We start from the raw sequence: 20281 nt of genomic DNA on the forward strand, positions 1-20281 counted from the left end.
AAAGTTATATATGAAATGAGATAACCTAAACAACAATTACAGCGAAATATTTCCAAGGTTAAGCTGTATCAGATTTGTGTATGAGACAGGCTCCAGTTTCATCAAGGATTAAAAGCTATCTCTTAAACATATTTTGTGCTAGCTACATTTTTATACCTCATAAAAATGAAAGCAATGTTTTCAACATACACTGCCTGTTTTGAGGCAAAAGGATTTGTGCTTTTGGCATGCATGCAATAGATAAAGGACCCGGAATTGTTTATAATAATAACGACAACAACAACAATAATCACTCCCTTGTGTAGAAGTAGTGGATCAGCCAGAAACATATGATCACTTGAAGTAACTGTATACGGTTTGAAACTTGGGGGGAAACCATGTTTTTCTCTAAACATGGCTCCCCTGATAGGCAGGAAATAAGAAAATGGTTTATCCTGTAAACAGCATTGCAAATACTAAACACTGTATGTTTATAGTATGTGTTTCAAAAGCATGTACAGGTCAATATCCCTTGTGAAAGCTAGTCTTTGAAAGAAAAATGAAAATATTTTCCAGCTGTACATCAGACACTAGCCTGAACCTTAAAAGGAAATAAGTGCAATTTGCATAAACTAGGAGTTTCAACATGTTAGGAAGAATAGTTGGCAATAATTCTTTCTAAAAACTCGAATAGTTTCAAAGCAGGTACAGTAGTCCCTACTCAGCTGGAAAATCGGTATGTTTAGAAATTACTAGCATAATTTTCTATTTCATTTTTTATTCTCAAATTCAACACAGCATTTTCACATAAGTGCAACTGCTCTAGAATTTAGCTTCTCAAAAAGTTCATGTTTACCGGAGCAGACAGACTTTTTCTAGTAAACCAGCCATCAAACTGAGTCAGCTCAGGATGCACTTCCTATAACAAACTACAGGGGTCAGCAACCTTTTATAATGAAAGAGGAAAAGAACATCAACATTCAGAGCAAGAGATCAACAAAGAGCCGGGGAAAGAAAACCCATTTGTGTAACTGAAAATAATACAATTTAACATGAATTATAAATGACATGTTAATATCTATAACGTTTCTGCAGCTCAAACACTTGCTGTTGTGATATCTTTATTAGGAAGTGGTACACTTAATATCTCAGTAATTAATAAATGGACACAGAACTGGAGCACCCTGAGCAATTGTTTTAGTACACTGGAATGAAAAACCTGCACAAGGTCTGAACTCGGATTACTGGCAACTGGTCACCGTTATCATTTCCCTCTCAGTAAAGCCTCTCTAAGAAGCCCTTTAGTCCCATAAAAATACTTGCCTTTACTTTGTGATTATTATATCATCTCACTGACCTCTCATATATACTTTAACTTAAAAATATTATATTTGTTTTGAAACAATTGTATTTGGTTCTGCACTGGGCCACATTTGGCTTTACAAACGTAAGTTGCAGAACCAGCAGACGTAATATGCGACCCTGCATATGCATCATCATTGGTGGCTGATGTACACACAATTTTTTTTCATGTAGGAAACATATATTGAATGAAGCTGTGGCAAGGAAGGAGACAGGGGTTTTAGCATTCCTACCATACTGTTTTCCTGACCAGAAATGGACCCAGGCAGGGCTTTTTTTCAGGGGGAACGCGGGGGAACGGAGTTCCGGAACCTCTTGAAAATGGTCTCAGGGCTAGTGGCCCCGCCCCCTGATCTCCACACAGAGGGGAGTTGAGATTTCAATCTGAATTGAGGCTATATTTGGGCCTGTAATAGTTTTTATATTATCCTGTAATAAATAAATGTATTTGTATACATTGAAATATATTTATGTTCTATATTTAGTAATTTTAATATCTGGCCCTTCAACTGAGATTTCTTTAACCTTTCTGGTTCTTAATATATTTTTGGGTTAAGTCCCCCCCCCCCCCCCCCCCGCTCTTTTTGTCCTTTCCAGCATTTTGGGGATCCATAAAGCAATTTCCAGGCACCATTCATCAGGTACTACCTGTATCTTCATCTACAGGGACATTACGCTGAATTAAAACAAGCCACTTGCTTTGGTTGTGTGATAGAGATACCTACTTCACTGCCGGATGCTTGATATAATACACTGGCAATCAATTCTGGATATAAGGTCATTTTTTGCACTGCATTCATGGTCTTCAATGACAGAGTTCTGTTGTCACGGGTAAGTTCATAAACACCTGAGAATAAGGAAAAGAACTGCATGATTTAAGACACTTTTAATGGTCAATAGTTATAACTTATTACCGTTTGTAGTCTAATTTCGTGAATACATGGTTTCTTTCCATGAACTGATTTTTTTTTAAAAAAAATTACTTTTCAACAAACATGCAAAACATATAAACATTAACCACTGAACTCTTTAAAAATCATAAATTCTACAAATCCCATAGTATGATTTGCATATCTCAAGTTTGAGTGCAAATTGCAGAACTCATACCCATGAACTGGAATTTAAGACATGATTTTTAAAAAATCAGTAACAACATGCTCTGTAAGAAACTGCGAGATGCTTTCACAGTATCCGTAACATAAAAGGCAGTATTAGACTTATTTACATCTTGTTTGAAGGAACTTGGTAGAATCATAGAGGACCCCATGGGTCATCTAGTCCAACCACCTGCACAATGCAGGAAATTCATTGTGTCCCCCCCCCCGCCCCACCATGCAATGCCCTGACGAAGGCAAAAAAACTTCCAGGATCCCTGGCCTGGAGGCAACTTCCTTCCTGACTCCAAAGTGACAATCAGCATTACCCTGAGCACACAAGAAAGGGCCACAAGAACCAAGCATGGCTCATCCCTTCCTGCCTTTCCTCTTGCAATCTGCCTAAATTCATATCGAGTCATAGAATCAGCATCGCTGTGCTCAAAAACATCCAAAGGAAACAGCCCAGTATCTTCTGAAGTGATCATTCCTTATAGATATTCCCACATTTGAATCTGGAAGATGGATTTGACAGAATATCTAGGATCTGAACAAAATTTAGTGTTGGACAAATATAAGAACTGCAAAGCAGTATAAGGAAAAGGCAAAATAGGACCTTTCACACATGCAATGAAGCCCACAACTACTTAGGTAGCATAGAATATAAGCTTTGCTGTGAACATATGAAGCTGCCATACAGAGTTAGATCATTAGCCCACCTAAGCTCAGTACTGCCTACTCTGACTGGCAGTGGGTGTCAGGCAGAGAAACGTATTTCCCCAAATCTTCTACCCAAGACCCTTTAACTAGAAAGAGATGAAGGACTGAACCTGGGACATTCTGCATGGGAAACATTTGCTCTTCTGCTGAACTGTGGTTCCTTTCTTCCTATGCCTGTTGTGAAATTTAGGTCCTTAACTATCATTTGCCAGCTGCTGTGCCCCAGCCTCTATGACAGCAAACAGATACAGAGGCAGACACCACTGAACTTTAAATTACTTGTTGTTCCAAGTCCCATTACTGAGAACTTGGGTCTCAGTGCGTAGCAAGATACATCTGCCTTACCTCTTTCGAAGGAAGGTGCTTTTAACAATTCTTTATAAAAGGAGTAATAAACAGCGCTATCGCCCTGAAAGGTGATTTCTCGCTCAAGCTCCCAGGAAAAAAATGCCAAAAAAAATTATGTTCACTATTTTCTTCAATTCAGTTTTTAAAAAACAAAGAGAAACTGCTGTATCTTTTAGAAACATTTCTAACAAAAAATGGGGAAAGCAGACTGCAGACTTTTCCAGTTGGCCACAGCTTTCGAGAAGCAACTTCCTCCGATTCTTTTAAAGTGAACATGCCAGGAAGTGAAACTGGGTCCTTCTATAAAGCATAGGTTCCTGGGCTACTTGCAAAGCTCTTCATGGCCTTGGGCCCTTCTGTCCACAAGACCATCTCTCCTCCTACACCCCCACCACAACAACTTTGCTCATCTGAACAGGGCCTTCTACAGTTGCCACCCTGTGACAGGCCTTTTCATCCAGCCTTCTATAATTTTGGGGAACCAGGTTCGTTTTGAAATGTGAACTTCTCCACAGTTACTAGATTTTCTTATAGTAGTAAGTCTAAAGGCTTTGGGTTTGCTGCCCTGAGGTAAGTTTGTGGGGAGAAGAACACAAAGATCACTAAAGCAGGAGGTTTATAAAAATAACAAAGATTGTTTTTAAAGAGGTTGTTTTTAAAGAACAGATCAGCAGCCAAAGTCTCGCAGTATTCAAAGGAGAAACCTTACTGGGGCACATAAACTGAAGCTAATTATGGCTTCAGACTGTTATTTTAATTCCCTTTAATGATTTCAAGTACAAACAGGCTTTCATTTACTAGTCATCAGGTTAGAACCTTTCACACATGAACAGGATACCACCCACACTAGGCTGTCCTTTCCAAGAGTCAGACTAAAAGATGTAAGGTCTGCTCATCATCAGAGACAGTCCTAACAACTTTGTCCTCTCTCAGAGGTAGAGTTAAACCATTCTGCCATTAAACACGACAGAGCTATACATGAAACTGTCCGCTCTCTCCATGAGGCAGCCCTGAACTGAGCTGCTGCTGTGTTTCTCTCCAGCACTTCATCCCCCATCTGAAAGGTGACTGCATGTTGGGCCAGCATGCCCATAGCCTCAGGAATGAAATGGCGACTGGGCTGCTATCATGCAGCGGCTGGGCAACATGCTGGGCTGTACAGGCCTATGCTAGAAGCTTACAGTACAGTCCTATGGACAGTTACTTCAGTATCCTTCCACTGAAATCAGTGGGTTTAGATTGGAGTAACTCCACACAGGATTTGACTGTTTGTTTCCTACATGGAAGTTTTCTTGTGAAGAAAAACCTGTGGAGCAGCTCTTGACATTGGAATAAACTTTGTTAACTTCACAAGCAGATCATCACATTTGAATTTTAAAAGGTACATTTTGTTTTTAATGCTTCTGGTTCCTTACCGGCCTGCCAGAGAACCAAAATTTGCGTTCATGGTATGTTGAAAGGTACATGGCATACATCATTCCACTGACGATGGCTGCAACACAGCCGAAGAAAAGCTTTGCAAAACGTGGAATTAAATCATCTGCGCAAGAACAAATGTGAAAGAAAGTTACAGACTTCAGTAGAAATCATTTGAAAACTCATTCTGCCAAACAAATGTGAAACCAACACAGAGGCAGCCAACAACGAAAAGAACCCAGCCACGAATGCAACCACATGCAATATCCAATGCAAAGGTTTTCTTCTTATTCAAAAAGAATAACTGTGAATTTAATTTGTTACACACACACACACACACACACACACACAAATGAAAACCCTCTTATACTTCTGCGTAGTTTTACAAGGAAAGAAAAGAAATGTCAAGCAGAAAAAGGATTCAACTTACACCTCGGAGATTTTTTGGGCTTTTTGTTTTCTTCATTTCCTTCTTCGGGAGCTCTCTCTTCTGTTTCTGTGCCATTTGGCTTCTTCCGTTGCCTCACCTCTACCGTTCCTTAAAACATATCCAGAAGTTATTTTCTTCTTAAATAAAATTTCTTCAAGAAGTTACTTCTTTAAAATGTTACACAATAAGAGATTATTAATTAAAAATATGTCTAGTATTTGTCACGACATTTATTATTATTTATCGTGACACAGAAGGATTTGTTGCACATAACACCTCATTTAATAATTAACTCAGGTCAGTTTTCTAATTACATGTCCATGCCATGCAGGTTCATTACTTATTAACATAATTATGGACCGTAGAAGGCATCAACCCCAATAAGAGGCAGAAAGCCAGTTTAGTATGTTGCTTAATAATCTTTAGTCAAAGAATGTCTTCCATTAAGCTGGATCCAATGACGCCTATGACAAATCATAGAAGGGAATCACTTCATCCAACCCAGCATTGGCTAAGATTCCACAGCAATGAGCCAGCAGTCCCTGCGCGCACACAGGCGCTTCAGTGCTGATGCAGAATTCCATGTCTTCAGCCACTGCCTTATTCTTCTTATGCTTTGGAGGCATTGCACATACACAACACAGCTTTCCCACAATGCATACAGGCAGGTTGCCCCGCCCCCTGATCTCCAGACAGAGGGGAGTTTAGATTGCCCTCCGTGCCGCTCCAGAGGGCAATCTAAACTCCCCTCTGTCTGGAGATCAGGGGGCGGGGCCACCAGCCATGTGGCCATTTTCTCCTAGGGCAACCCACTGAGTTCCACCACCTCTTCTCCCAGAAAAAAAGCCCTGGACCCAGGGAACCACTATTTGTCCTGTGATATTTACTATATTTAACATAATATTTACTATAAATAAGGTAATATTTATATTGTTTATAATCTGCCTTTCTTACTGAGGCTCAAGGCAGATGACACAGTGCAAGCCAATCAACAGCTGGAATACCCAATAAACACATGCAAAATTTGCAGAGATTTGAAAACAAGCTGAAATCCAATACGGAGCTGAAGCAATTTAAACTGATGTTAAACAATGCAGAAACTATGCAGTAGGAACATACTTTAAAAAAAAAATTAATTATTTTTATTTCAATTATTAACGAAACTGTTTACAATATGCAATACAACATGGGTAAATTGTTAAAAACTACGTAACAGAGAAAGGTAAAATATGGAAAGACAAATTCAAGTTGAATGATCCGATATATTTTGGATTATAGATTCAGGATTGTTTGGTATATTTTATTGGGAGGATATAGATTTTCTTTAGAAATGTATTAAAAAAAGGGGAACCATTTTTCCATAAAATTTGTTGTTTGGGGGAAATTTTCAGCTTGATAGATTCCATCATTGATTTTTTCAAATAAAAAATGGTCCCATATTTTAGAATACCAAGTGGTAATTGTCAGTACAGTATGTGATTTCCATTTTAGAGCAATTAAATTTTTTGCTGCCATTAAGAAGATATTGATGAGGTCTTGTAGAATTGGTGGGATCTCTATATCATCCCATTGATTCAGAAATATCAGCTCAGGTTTCTTTGGTATTTTGTAGCCAGTTAACAAAAAGATTTGGTGTATGATTGTATTCCAGAATTCTTCTATGTAATGACATTTCCACCAACAATGTATATATGATCCTGTATCCCCACATCCTTTTCAACATAAAGATGAACTCTGAGAGTAAATAGCTGCTAATTTTTTGGGCATAGGATACCATCTTGTTAATATCCAGTAGGAACATACTTACAGCAAACAGTACACAGTAGTATAGTCTGTTGTCCCTATCCCTTTACGCATGTATCTCTTTGAATCATTTCCTTATAGTACAATGGCAGCCCTCCTATCTGTGTAAAAAAGCCATCCGGAATAATTCAGTTTTACACAGCAGAAGGCCAGGAGAGTGAGCCCCTTCCTGTTTTCATCAAGCACACCATTCTATAAGGTGGAGGCCACAACAGAGAACGCACATGAACTTCCCAGGACTAGGTCAAGAAACTCCTGGCGATTTGAGGGTGAAGCCTGGAGAAGGTGAGGTATGGGGAAGGGAGGGACCTCAGCAGGGTAAATTGCCAACGAGTCCACACTCCAAAGCAGACCTTTTCTCCAGTGGAACTGTCCTCTGTAGCCTGGTGATTAGGGCTGTTTCCACACTACTCACCTTCATCCGGAACACTGCAGAATGTCGCGAAACAAAACCACGGAAGATAGCGTCTTCTCGTGCGAGTTTTGCGCGACATCACAAAACTTGCGCAAGACGCTATCTTCCGCATTTTTTCCGTGACATTCCGCAGCGTTCCAGATGAAGGTGAGTAGTGTGGAAACAGCCCAATTGCAATTCTGAGATCTCCAGGCCCACCTGGAATTTGGCAACCCTACCCAGGACTGTCTTAGGTCAAGAAATGGCCCAGAGGTTGGGCTTAAGCACTAGGGTTGCCCTGTCCCTTTATCCTCCCAGCAGGAGGGGGGGGGGCGGCACTCACCTTTGTTGTTTTCTTTGCACGTTTGCTTTGCGCATGCACACTCCAGGGGCAGTGTGATGATGTCATCATGCAGAACCCGGGAGTGCCCCTGTGCTTTGCAGTGGGCCAATTTGGGCCCCCAACGATTCAGCCTGTTTGGGGCCCAAATTGGCTCTCTGAGAAGCGCAGGAATGCTCCTGAGCCAGTGCACCCAAGAGGCCTGTTCCCCCGGCTTTCCCCTGCGCTGGCCAGGTGAGTGGTGAGGGTGGGAGCGAGGGATCCCCCACCCCCACCAGAGGACCTGGGATCCCTGTTAAACACTCTGTCCCTACATGCCATTGTCCCAGTCAAAATAGAATATACAGAAAATCTAAGTTTCAGCCAGGAATTTGCAGCATACATCCGCTTGGGTGGAGCTGGGGAGGGGCCAGGGGACAGTGCTATCGTGCAGTTAGGCCATGAGTGATCTTAGATCAGGCGTTCTCTCAGGGCCAAACTAAATGTTATGGCAGCTGCCGCCACCACCACTTTGATGAAGATTTGGCCACCTATTCTGGTGTGCTTTGGGCTCTTAACACCTCTTTATTGTGAGGCATAGTTGACTTGCTGGGGACTGTAGTTACCTGTAATACTGATATTTATCTGTAGGGTTTTATAGTCTAGGGATTAGTGTGGGTTTATGTATTTCGTATTATGTTGTATGTTGCGTTTGGATTTTATTGGATTTTTAATGCTTTGTTGATTTTAACAGATATAATTATCAAGTCGTCTGATGGCTGTTTCTGGACCTGGCACTAAGGAGTCCTCCAAATGCCAGAACAGCCCTAGAAAGTGCCTTGCCCCCTCCCCCTTGCTTTTTCCTGACAGAAACCAAGCCTGGGATACTGACCTGTTACTTGGTAGCCTAGCAACAGCCACTGAGCACTACAGGAGCTTCTTTTATAATTTTTGGTGTTCTTTTCACCCTGATGTGTGTGTGTGTTTAGAGTTCAGATTTTTCTGTAAACCTCGGGCATTTTTCAGGTGCGTAGGAAGATCTGTCTTGCCTGTTCATAGCATCAGTCTCCAGATATAAGTATCCACAGATCACGGCCACTTCACTCGTAGTATATAAGATTCCGGGAGATTGCCAAGTCCCGCCTGGAGGTTGGCAACTCATCCCAGTTTAAGATTGCGGCTCGACCTTGTCTCCTGTGCCTTCCCCTTAATTCCTGTCGCAGGGATGTGTAAGTAGAGGAAAGCAGCCTATTATGACTAGTGGGAGACTCAGATATTCGAAATGAATTCTCATTACAAGCGTTAGAAGCGGAAACGTTTTGTATTACTTGCGCCTAAGGCTGATTTCGGGGCGGAAATGGTAGAAAAAGAACGGGCATGGCTTCAGTAAGCACGCCAATTGTCTTCCGACTGCTCTCGTACTCTTAGAGTAGAAAGTTCCCTTGAAGAAAAGCCAGAGATTCTGGATGGGGCGCTAACAGGAAGTGAGCGGCGGGTTCTCCGGCAACCGCGGGGGTGTGCGTTAAGTAGGGCGAAGGACGGAGGGACCCCGGACCCCTCCTGCTCCGGAGAGACCGGCCGGAGGAGGAGCAGCTGAGAGCCCTGGGTGGGGTTTGCTGCCGTGCCTGGAGATGGAGGAAGGTGAGCCTTTGGGTCGCGCGGTGGTACCTTTTCTGCGCCCCCCACCCCATGGGGTGTGAACAGTATGCAGGGAAGCAGAAGCTGGAAAGGCAGGAGATCCGAGCTTAGAGGGGGAAGGAAGGGTACCGAAAGGAGGAACTCGTGCAGTGGGAAGCACAAAGGGCTCTGTGTGAGGGGAAGGACGGGGAACCTGGGAGTCGTATAAATGTCCTGCCTCTCCATATTTGTCTTTCCTGAAGTGGAATCTTCAGAAAAACAAAACCCAAAGTTTTCTGCGTGCAAGTATTTTAAGTCGTCAGGCTGGTTTTCTCAGAGCCCATGAACACAGGAAAAGTGCTTTGGCCGAGGCTGGCAAAAGCAAAATGTACATGAATAAGATTATTTTTGTAAAGTTCCCTGGAAGGGATTCATACTTTCCACTGGACTTAAGAAATTGGCGTAATGCATCTTGGTACTTTTCATTTTTCATCATTCTTCTTTGCCTTTATAGTTCTGTAAAGCCTGCAGAGTCTACAAACAAGATGGGTAGCTGGGTTTATCTGTAGCAGTAGAAAAGAGCAAGAATCCAGTAGCACCTATAAGACTAACAAAATTGTGGTAGGGTATGAGCTTTCCTGAGCCACAGCTCACTTTTTCAGATACTTCAGATATCTGAAGAAGTGAGCTGTTACTCACGAAAGCTCATACCCTACCACAAATTTTGTTAGTCTTATAGGTGCTACTAGACTACAAACAGCATAATAAAAACTGCATAATAAACAATATGACAAGCAGTGGTAAAGTCAGTAGCAGAACAAAATATATATTTACAGTCCTATATGACACATAACATAGAGTGTGCAAAGTCTGCTAGCTCTTTGATCAACAAAACCTTCTGCCCCCAAACCTGCTTTAACAAAGGGCCTTCACCAGTTTTCTGAAACCAAAGCCAAGCTGTCCTGACTGGCTTCTTTGAAAAGTCTTGGTACTGTTACAGGAAAAGCCCTGCTCCTTTCAGCAGTCATCCATCTTGTCTCTCATAAAGTTAGTATCTGAGATTTGAAGCTAAATATGAATGGTGCTTGGAAACAAATTGGGAACTGCTGAAGGTTTATGCACTCCTCTCAACTCTCTCCATTAATAAGTGAGCCACAACTGAAGTTTGTGCCTTTCAGATATATATCCTTGTAGAGCACATTATAGTAGCCTAGCCTGGCGATCCCTGTTATGGAAGATGAACACTGACAGGCTTCAGGTCAGATGTAAAACTTCCTCAAAAGATAAGCTAAGAAATATCATACTAATATAACCAGTGCATGTCTATAAAAAATGAAACTTGTAAAATTGAGTGCAGTAGCCACTTGGTTTAATATTTTGTTTCTAAAGAAATTTTCTTTGGTCAATTAGATAAAAGTTTTATGGCTTCAATGTACGTTGCTTAAATGTAATGTTTCTTAAGATATTGCTGCATCAGCCTTTGAATGGAGTCCTGTGTCACTTTTGCTTATGTGGAAATTATTTCTGTGTATTAAAGCATCAGTAGACTTTACTGAAACTCAAGGTGCAGCTCATATACTTAGTCAAATATTCTAGTTTGTCTAATGGTATGAATCACTTTGAGGGGTTAAAGCTTATACAAGCACTTTTAAATATATATGCTTCAACTGAGCATATATGATTTATTTAATTTATTTTATTTATGTCATTTATAGTCTGCCTTTCTCACTGAGACTCAAGGTGGATTACACAGTATGAGATTAGTACAATCAGTATCAAGTACATTTCATAAACAATACCATAGGGTAAATAAATACAAGTTTAAAAGACATAGTATTAGCAAGAATCCAATACAGAGTAGAAAAAAGCAGAACATAATCAATTCTAGGACTAACATTAGACAATATGGAGCACTGCTAGTACATAGGAATACATATTTAAAGCAGCAGATAATATGTAAGGCAATATAGTGATGAAGACTATGGTCCCTAACTCATTAGCGAAGCATCTTCCCTACAATACAGCCCTCTCATTTGAGTAAAAAGCCTTTTTGAATAGTTTGGTTTTGCATCGTTTTCAAAAAGCCAGGAGAGTGGGGGCTCTCCTGACCTCCTCAGGCAAGTCATTCCACAGGATAGGGGCCCACACAGAGAAAGCCTGTGTACGGGCTGCTGCTTACTTCACCTGTGTGCAGCTTGGCACCTGCAGGAGACCCTGTTCAGATGAGCGAAGCTGCCATAGAGGAACATAGGGAGGGAGGTGGTCCTGTAGGTATGCCTGACCAAAGCCATGAAGAACTTTGTATGTAATAATTAATACCTTGAACTGAGCACGGTAACTGATTGGTAGCTAATGGAGCAACTGTAGGATGGGAGTGATGTTCATGCTCCTGCTTGCTCCTGATAACAGTCAAGCTGCAGCATTTTGCACTAATTGGAGCCTCCTAGTCAACTTAGATGGGAGACCTGTGTATAGAGCATTACAATAGTCAAGCCTTGATGTTACTGTTCCACACAACTTGTAGTCCGAATGTCCCTCAGCCAATCATAATAAGAGACAGACACGGAGTCCTGCAGATGAAGCAATCTATAACCGTTTATTAAATGATAGAGGAATGAAGGTTACACAGAGAGTAAAAGGTCTCCTCGTGCCCAACGCTCATCAAAGCTACAATAGCAGTACAAAGCAATTAATACCTTTTGGTTAATTATAATATTTGTTATTCTATTGGGTCAGAAAATACAGGGGTCCCCATTGGCTCAAGTGGGCAACCACCTCTCATGATACAAGTGTCCCGGGGTAGTCTTATTGGAAGAAACAACTTAGGTCAACAGCACAATTACAATATTACCCGATTGCCGTTGCTTATCTGTCCTTGGTCTATCTCTTGAAGGAACATCTGGCTTCCTTTCCCACACATGCCTTTCATAGGCTTTTCATTCATGCCCATTCCTTTGGTCAATGTAACATTTAGCAAATCTGGTAAAGGAACCCCACTGTTGCTTTTGGTAGCCTTGTGGGCTTCAAGCAGGGAATATTTCTCTGGGTACTGTAGGAGGGGAGCACTTTCCCTTCATGTGGAATGTGCTCAAAGTTACATTCAGCACCTATTCCTCTGCTTTGTGGTTTCCTCTCAGCCTTGGAAGGTTCTGTTAATCTAATTAGCTTGTAGCTAGCTTTCATTGCAACATTTTGCATAAGCAGTTTTACAAAGGGGTTTCTGTATCAAGTCATGAACAGGTGTCAAGTCATAAGCAGGTATTTGGCAAGCACAATCTACCTGGTAGCAAGCTTCACAGTGTTTGATCTTACTTCTCACAGTGATTAACATGTATAACATACACTCTTCTTTGGTCTTTTGTTTCAAGTCTCATTTTCTTGCAAGTTGCGTTACAAATAGTACATTAGCTCCTGAGAATAGTGATAGTGCATAACAGTAGTAAAAGGCGCATAAAGGTGCATAAAATCACTTTCATTAAATCTACTTCCCACATTACCATAGCATGGATCCAAGTGGCCAGGTCAGCTGTGTCAAGATAAGAAGCCATCTTACAGGCTAGAGTGAGGTTGTAGTAAGCATTTTTTTGCCGCTGCCTTAACTTGTTTTTCTAGTAATAACGCTGGATCCAGTATAACCCCTAGGCTCTTAACTGAGTCTGCAAGGGTCAGACAAACTCCATCGTAAGTGGAGAGTACAATGTCCTACAAGATCTCTGCTTTCCCAACAAGCAACACTTCGGTCTTGTCTGGGTTCAATTTCAATTAGTTGTTTTTCAACCATTTCACCACGGCTGTCAGGCAGCAATCTAAGATTTCTACTGCTACACCTATTCTGACTTTGTTCTTGGTGTCTCGGGGTGAATGAGATTTCTGTTTTTCATCAGAAAAGTGGGTTCCTGGGGCTTCCAAGCACTATTAGAACTTTTTTTCAAAAGAATTATTTCATAAACCCAGCTGGATCAAACCAAGTCTAGGAAGTCCCACATACTTTTTCTCCTACTGGCCTTCAGCATAAGAACATCAGACCACCACTACTAATCTAACATCTTATTTCACACGGTAGGTGCCTCTGGAAACATCACAAGCAGGGCCTGATGGGCAGCAGCCATTCCAGATTGTCCTCAGTATGTGGTATTTAGAAGAATGCTGCCTTTGGGCATTTCTCAGTTATTGCTAATGGCATTTACTTTCTTCCCTCTTACTTATTGGGTCTTGGGGGAAAACTAGCAATCAAGTGGAAGAACTTAGCTTGTTTGATTTTCACTACCTAGCTAAAAGCATTCAGAAAGAAGAACATCTTCCATGTTTTAAAATGGCATCAAATGAAATGAAAGCTGTATGCTTGTATACAATGGAATGATCAGCAAAACCACCATGAATGTGATTTACCTGGGTGTTTGGTCTTTGAAAAAGGATTTGAATGACTTTTATTTAATAATTTTTGTTACTCATAGGGAGCAATGTTGTGAACAAAGCTTGAATGTTATGACCTTTTAAACTGGTTTTTTTATCAAATTCAGAGGAATTCAAACTTTTTTAAAAAAAAAATCAGCAACCAATAAATATTGTTTAATAAGTAATGTAATGAGTAGAGAATATGAAAAACATTGTATTCATTTACACTCTCTTCTCCAGTAGCTGATACAAATATACTGGTGAATGGGTGTGTGTGTGTGTGTGTGTGTGTGTGTGTGTGCTGATTCTGCCTTTCTACTTTGTTGTTTCTCCATTGCAATGGTCTTTTTCCCTGAGCTTTTTTCCTCTAGATAGCCTTATTTCTGATCTTAGAGCCCAGCTAAAAGGGAAAAATGGGCTGAGGAGGGAGTATTTGGAGGGTAGAACCAACAGGTGGAGAAGAACTAAGTGCCCATTTTTCTCTGCAAATCCCCCCTTCTTGTCTAAACCTCCCAAGGCAAAGTGGAGTCACGAAGGCTTTGTTTGCATCCTAGCCTAGTATTGTCCTTATTCTTACATATTTTGTGAGTTTTTTCACTTCAACTATATTATAGCTTCTGGCTATTCCCTCATGAAACTTTTGAAGTCTGATGTGTCCTTACAATTCTCTGTTCAGTTTGTGTAGGAGAAGCCCTGTATGCAGGGCTTTTTTTCAGCTGGAACGCAGTGGAACGGAGTTCCGGAACCTCTTGAAAATGGTCACATGGCTGATGGCCCTGCCCCCTGATCTCCAGACAGAGGGGAGTTTAGATTGCCCTCCGGAGTGGCACGGAGGGCAATCTAAACTCCCCTCTGTCTGGAGATCAGGGGGCGGGGCCACCTGCCTGTATGCATTGTGGGAAAGCTGTGTTGTGTATGTGCAATGCCCTCCAAAGCATAAGAAGAATAAGGCAGTGGCTGAAGTCATGGAATTCTGCATCAGCACTGAAGCGCCTGTGTGCACGCAGGGACTGCTGGCTCATTGCTGTGGAATCTTAGCCAATGCTGGGTTGGATGAAGTGATTCCCTTCTATGATTTGTCATAGGCGTCATTGGATCCAGCTTAATGGAAGACATTCTTTGACTAAAGATTATTAAGCAACATACTACACTGGCTTTCTGCCTCTTATTGGGGTTGATGCCTTCTACGGTCCATAATTATGTTAATAAGTAATGAACCTGCATGGCATGGACATGTAATTAGAAAACTGACCTGAGTTAATTATTAAATGAGATGTTGTGTGCAACAAATCCTTCTATGTCATGATAAATAATAATAAATGTCGTGACAAACACTAGACATATTTTTAATTAATAATCTCTTATTGTGTAACATTTTAAAGAAGTAACTTCTTGAAGAAATTTTATTTAAGAAGAAAATAACTTCTGGATGTGTTTTAAGGAACGGTAGAGGTGAGGCAACGGAAGAAGCCAAATGGCACAGAAACAGAAGAGAGAGCTCCCGAAGAAGGAAATGAAGAAAACAAAAAGCCCAAAAAATCTCCGAGGTGTAAGTTGAATCCTTTTTCTGCTTGGCATTTCTTTTCTTTCCTTGTAAAACTACGCAGAAGTATAAGAGGGTTTTCATTTGTGTGTGTGTGTGTGTGTGTGTGTGTGTGTAACAAATTAAATTCACAGTTATTCTTTTTGAATAAGAAGAAAACCTTTGCATTGGATATTGCATGTGGTTGCATTCGTGGCTGGGTTCTTTTCATCGTTGGTTGCCTCTGTGTTGGTTTCACATTGGTTTTGCAGAATGAGTTTTCAAATGATTTCTACTGAAGTCTGTAACTTTCTTTCACATTTGTTCTTGTGCAGATGTTTTAATTCCACGTTTTGCAAAGCTTTTCTTCGGCAGTGTTGCAGCCATCGTCAGTGGAATGATGTATGCCATGTACCTTTCAACATACCATGAACGCAAATTTTGGTTCTCTGGCAGGCCGGTAAGGAACCAGAAGCATTAAAAACAAAATGTACCTTTTAAAATTCAAATGTGATGATCTGCTTGTGAAGTTAACAAAGTTTATTCCAATGTCAAGAGCTGCTCCACAGGTTTTTCTTCACAAGAAAACTTCCATGTAGGAAACAAACAGTCAAATCCTGTGTGGAGTTACTCCAATCTAAACCCACTGATTTCAGTGGAAGGATACTGAAGTAACTGTCCATAGGACTGTACTGTAAGCTTCTAGCATAGGCCTGTACAGCCCAGCATGTTGCCCAGCCGCTGCATGATAGCAGCCCAGTCGCCATTTCATTCCTGAGGCTATGGGCATGCTGGCCCAACATGCAGTCACCTTTCAGATGGGGGATGAAGTGCTGGAGAGAAACACAGCAGCAGCTCAGTTCAGGGCTGCCTCATGGAGAGAGCGGACAGTTTCATGTATAGCTCTGTCGTGTATCATGGCAGAATGGTTTAACTCTACCTCTGAGAGAGGACAAAGTTGTTAGGACTGTCTCTGAGGATGAGCAGACCTTACATCTTTTAGTCTGACTCTTGGAAAGGACAGCCTAGTGTGGGTGGTATCCTGTTCATGTGTGAAAGGTTCTAACCTGATGACTAGTAAATGAAAGCCTGTTTGTACTTGAAATCATTAAAGGGAATTAAAATAACAGTCTGAAGCCACAATTAGCTTCAGTTTATGTGCCCCAGTAAGGTTTCTCCTTTGAATACTGCGAGACTTTGGCTGCTGATCTGTTCTTTAAAAACAACCTCTTTAAAAACAATCTTCTTTGTTATTTTTATAAACCTCCTGCTTTAGTGATCTCTGTGTTCTTCTCCCCACAAACTTACCTCAGGGCAGCAAACCCAAAGCCTTTACACTTACTGCTATAAGAAAATCTAGTAACTGTGGAGAAGTTCACATTTCAAAACGAACCTGGTTCCCCAAAATTATAGAAGGCTGGATGAAAAGGCCTGTCACAGGGTGGCAACTGTAGACGGCCCTGTTCAGAAGAGCAAAGTTGTTGTGGTGGGGGTGTAGGAGGAGAGATGGTCTTGTGGATAGAAGGGCCCAAGGCCATGAAGAGCTTTGCAAGTAGCCCAGGAACCTATGCTTTATAGAAGGACCCAGTTTCACTTCCTGGCATGTTCACTTTAAAAGAATTGGAGGAAGTTGCTTCTTGAGAGCTGTGGCCAACTGGAAAAGTCTGCAGTCTGCTTTCCCCATTTTTTGTTAGAAATGTTTCTGAAAGATACAGCAGTTTCTCTTTGTTTTTTAAAAATTGAATTGAAGAAAAAAGTGAACATAATTTTTTTTTGGCATTTTTTTCCTAGGAGCTTGAGCGAGAAATCACCTTTCAGGGCGATAGCGCTGTTTATTACTCCTTTTATAAAGAATTGTTAAAAGCACCTTCCTTCGAAAGAGGTAAGGCAGATGTATCTTGCTACGCACTGAGACCCAAGTTCTCAGTAATGGGACTTGGAACAACAAGTAATTTAAAGTTCAGTGGTGTCTGCCTCTGTATCTGTTTGCTGTCATAGAGGCTGGGGCACAGCAGCTGGCAAATGATAGTTAAGGACCTAAATTTCACAACAGGCATAGGAAGAAAGGAACCACAGTTCAGCAGAAGAGCAAATGTTTCCCATGCAGAATGTCCCAGGTTCAGTCCTTCATCTCTTTCTAGTTAAAGGGTCTTGGGTAGAAGATTTTGGGAAATACGTTTCTCTGCCTGACACCCACTGCCAGTCAGAGTAGGCAGTACTGAGCTTAGGTGGGCTAATGATCTAACTCTGTATGGCAGCTTCATATGTTCACAGCAAAGCTTATATTCTATGCTACCTAAGTAGTTGTGGGCTTCATTGCATGTGTGAAAGGTCCTATTTTGCCTTTTCCTTATACTGCTTTGCAGTTCTTATATTTGTCCAACACTAAATTTTGTTCAGATCCTAGATGTTCTGTCAAATCCATCTTCCAGATTCAAATGTGGGAATATCTATAAGGAATGATCACTTCAGAAGATACTGGGCTGTTTCCTTTGGATGTTTTTAAGCACAGCGATGCTGATTCTATGACTCGATATGAATTTAGGCAGATTGCAAGAGGAAAGGCAGGAAGGGATGAGCCATGCTTGGTTCTTGTGGCCCTTTCTTGTGTGCTCAGGGTAATGCTGATTGTCACTTTGGAGTCAGGAAGGAAGTTGCCTCCAGGCCAGGGATCCTGGAAGTTTTTTTGCCTTCGTCAGGGCATTGCATGGTGGGGCGGGGGTGGGGGGGGACACAATGAATTTCCTGCATTGTGCAGGTGGTTGGACTAGATGACCCATGGGGTCCTCTATGATTCTACCAAGTTCCTTCAAACAAGATGTAAATAAGTCTAATACTGCCTTTTATGTTATGGATACTGTGAAAGCATCTAGCAGTTTCTTACAGAGCATGTTGTTACTGATTTTTTAAAAATCATGTCTAAAATTCCAGTTCATGGGTATGAGTTCTGCAATTTGCATTCAAACTTGAGATATGCAAATCATACTATGGGATTTGTAGAATTTATGATTTTTAAAGTGTTCAATGGTTAATGTTTATATGTTTTGCATGTTTGTTGAAAAGTAATTTTTTAAAAAAAAATTCAGTTCATGGAAAGAAACCATGTATTCACGAAATTAGACTACAAACGGTAATAAGTTATAACTATTGACCATTAAAAGTGTCTTAAATCACGCAGTTCTTTTCCTTATTCTCAGGTGTTTATGAACTTACCCGTGACAACAGAACTCTGTCATTGAAGACCATGAATGCAGTGCAAAAAATGACCTTATATCCAGAGTTGATTGCCAGTGTATTATATCAAGCATCCGGCAGTGAAGTAGGTATCTCTATCACACAACCAAAGCAAGTGGCTTGTTTTAATTCAGCGTAATGTCCCTGTAGATGAAGATACAGGTAGTACCTGGTGAATGGTGCCTGGAAATTGCCTTATGGATCCCCAAAATGCTGGAAAGGACAAAAGGGGGGGGGGCTTAACCCAAAAATATATTAAGAACCTGAAAGGTTAAAGAAAGCTCAGTCGAAGGGCCAGATATTAAAATTACTAAATATAGAACATAAAAATATTTCAATATATACAAATACATTTATTTATTACAGGATAATATAAAAACTATTACAGGCCCAAATATAGCCTCAATTCAGACTGAAATCTTACAAAAATGTTGAACAACTCCAGACAATGCATTAATATGACAATAATTAATAATAGGACCAAGTTTGAATTACGCTAGAAAAGAAAGGAAGGAAAAACAGGAAAAGTTGTTGATCATTAAAGTTTCTGATTCAAACCCTGTTTTGACCTTTGTAGTAGCCTTAGGTAAACTGCAGCCCTATAATCTGTGGGGGAAATAATAGTATTGTTTTGCAAGGGTTACTGAAAAAAGGTCTGTGAAGTGCTTTTTGAAACATTTCAAGGATAACATTTGTTATCCGCCCTGAGCCCGCTCATGGGCAGGGCGGAATAGAAATCTGAAATAAATAAATAAAAATAAGGGCACATGTATAAATACTTGAAAATTTACTTAGTCCCACTGAAATCTAATGTCTAAATTTTTTTGGTGTTAAAAAACTAAATGGCAAGACCTGCCTTTTAAAGACAGCTTCTCAGCCAGCTCTCCTAGATGTCTGCTATGCCGTATGGTTATCCTTCTCATTTGACGTGTGAAATGTTAATCTTTTGGGGACAACAGAAAGTGCTCTTTTTCTCATGTGGGATCGTCTGCTTGTATAATGCCTCTACATGTATGCATTCTACCTTTTCCGATCCATTGTGCTTCTCATTCTGTTTCCAGTTGTGGTTCTGTGTTTGTGACTCATTTTCCATTTTTAAAGACTACTACCCTTTTCATTTTCAGGAAGTTATTGAGCCAGTATATTTTTACATCGGCATAGTGTTTGGCCTGCAGGGAATTTATGTGACTGCACTGTTTGTAACCAGCTGGCTGATGAGCGGGACTTGGCTAGCAGGGATGCTCACAGTAGCCTGGTTCATTATTAACAGGTAAAGCAAACTTTTAAATAATTCGCCCCTTAACTGTCTTGAACTGAATAACCAAGCTTGTTCTTAAAGCTTTATTATTTTCCCTCCTCTGCTTTCTGTGCTGTGTGTGTTGAGACATTTTGTGAAAGTTTCTGTTAAATGATAAATTTCACTTCTTTGGAGATGCATATACTGAGATTGGAAATGTTAGAAGAATCAAGAGGTGCAGTGAAAAGCATTTTTGCCTGTTGCTTCCCCAGTCATGTTTGTGGTGTTATGGTCCTTAATCAGGGTTTTTTTCTGGGAAAAGAGGTGGTGGAACTCAGTGGGTTGCCCTTGGAGAAAATGGTCACACGGCAGGTGGCCCCGCCCCCTGATCTCCAGACAGAGGGGGGTTTA

At 40.9% G+C, this 20281-nt stretch overlaps 2 protein-coding genes across 2 annotated transcripts in view; one reads left to right on the forward strand and one right to left on the reverse strand.

Annotated features, from left to right (window-relative positions):
* Nucleotides 1–2109: 2109 nt before the first annotated feature.
* On the reverse strand, nucleotides 2110–7206 carry LOC129333967 (probable C-mannosyltransferase DPY19L4). Its single transcript, XM_054985896.1, has 4 exons — nucleotides 7203–7206; nucleotides 5350–5457; nucleotides 4919–5043; nucleotides 2110–2188 (listed from the first exon to the last, which is right to left on the reverse strand). Exons 1-4 carry the CDS (start codon nucleotides 7204–7206, stop codon nucleotides 2147–2149), a joined length of 279 nt encoding a protein of 92 aa, XP_054841871.1. The 3' UTR covers nucleotides 2110–2146.
* Nucleotides 7207–9356: 2150 nt separating this feature from the next.
* Nucleotides 9357–20281, forward strand: part of DPY19L4 (dpy-19 like 4) — a 29540-nt gene continuing 18615 nt past the window's right edge. Inside the window, exons 1-6 of the mRNA XM_054985637.1 lie at nucleotides 9357–9506; nucleotides 15319–15426; nucleotides 15735–15859; nucleotides 17191–17281; nucleotides 18597–18718; nucleotides 19758–19903. Of these exons, the coding sequence (XP_054841612.1) occupies nucleotides 9497–9506; nucleotides 15319–15426; nucleotides 15735–15859; nucleotides 17191–17281; nucleotides 18597–18718; nucleotides 19758–19903 (602 nt within the window). The 5' untranslated portion in view covers nucleotides 9357–9496. The remainder of the gene's footprint in view (nucleotides 9507–15318; nucleotides 15427–15734; nucleotides 15860–17190; nucleotides 17282–18596; nucleotides 18719–19757; nucleotides 19904–20281) is intronic.

The sequence above is a fragment of the Eublepharis macularius genome, chromosome 7 (genome assembly GCF_028583425.1).
Source record: "Eublepharis macularius isolate TG4126 chromosome 7, MPM_Emac_v1.0, whole genome shotgun sequence".
Taxonomy (NCBI): domain Eukaryota; kingdom Metazoa; phylum Chordata; class Lepidosauria; order Squamata; family Eublepharidae; genus Eublepharis; species Eublepharis macularius.

Bases quoted from the DNA above. Each gene is read 5' to 3' on its own strand.
- LOC129333967 (XM_054985896.1), bottom strand. The intron at 5,044-5,349 runs GTAAGTTGAATC...GTTCTTGCGCAG, and splicing joins GCCCAAAAAATCTCCGAGGT to ATGATTTAATTCCACGTTTT. The intron at 2,189-4,918 runs GTAAGGAACCAG...CCTTATTCTCAG, and splicing joins TTTGGTTCTCTGGCAGGCCG to GTGTTTATGAACTTACCCGT.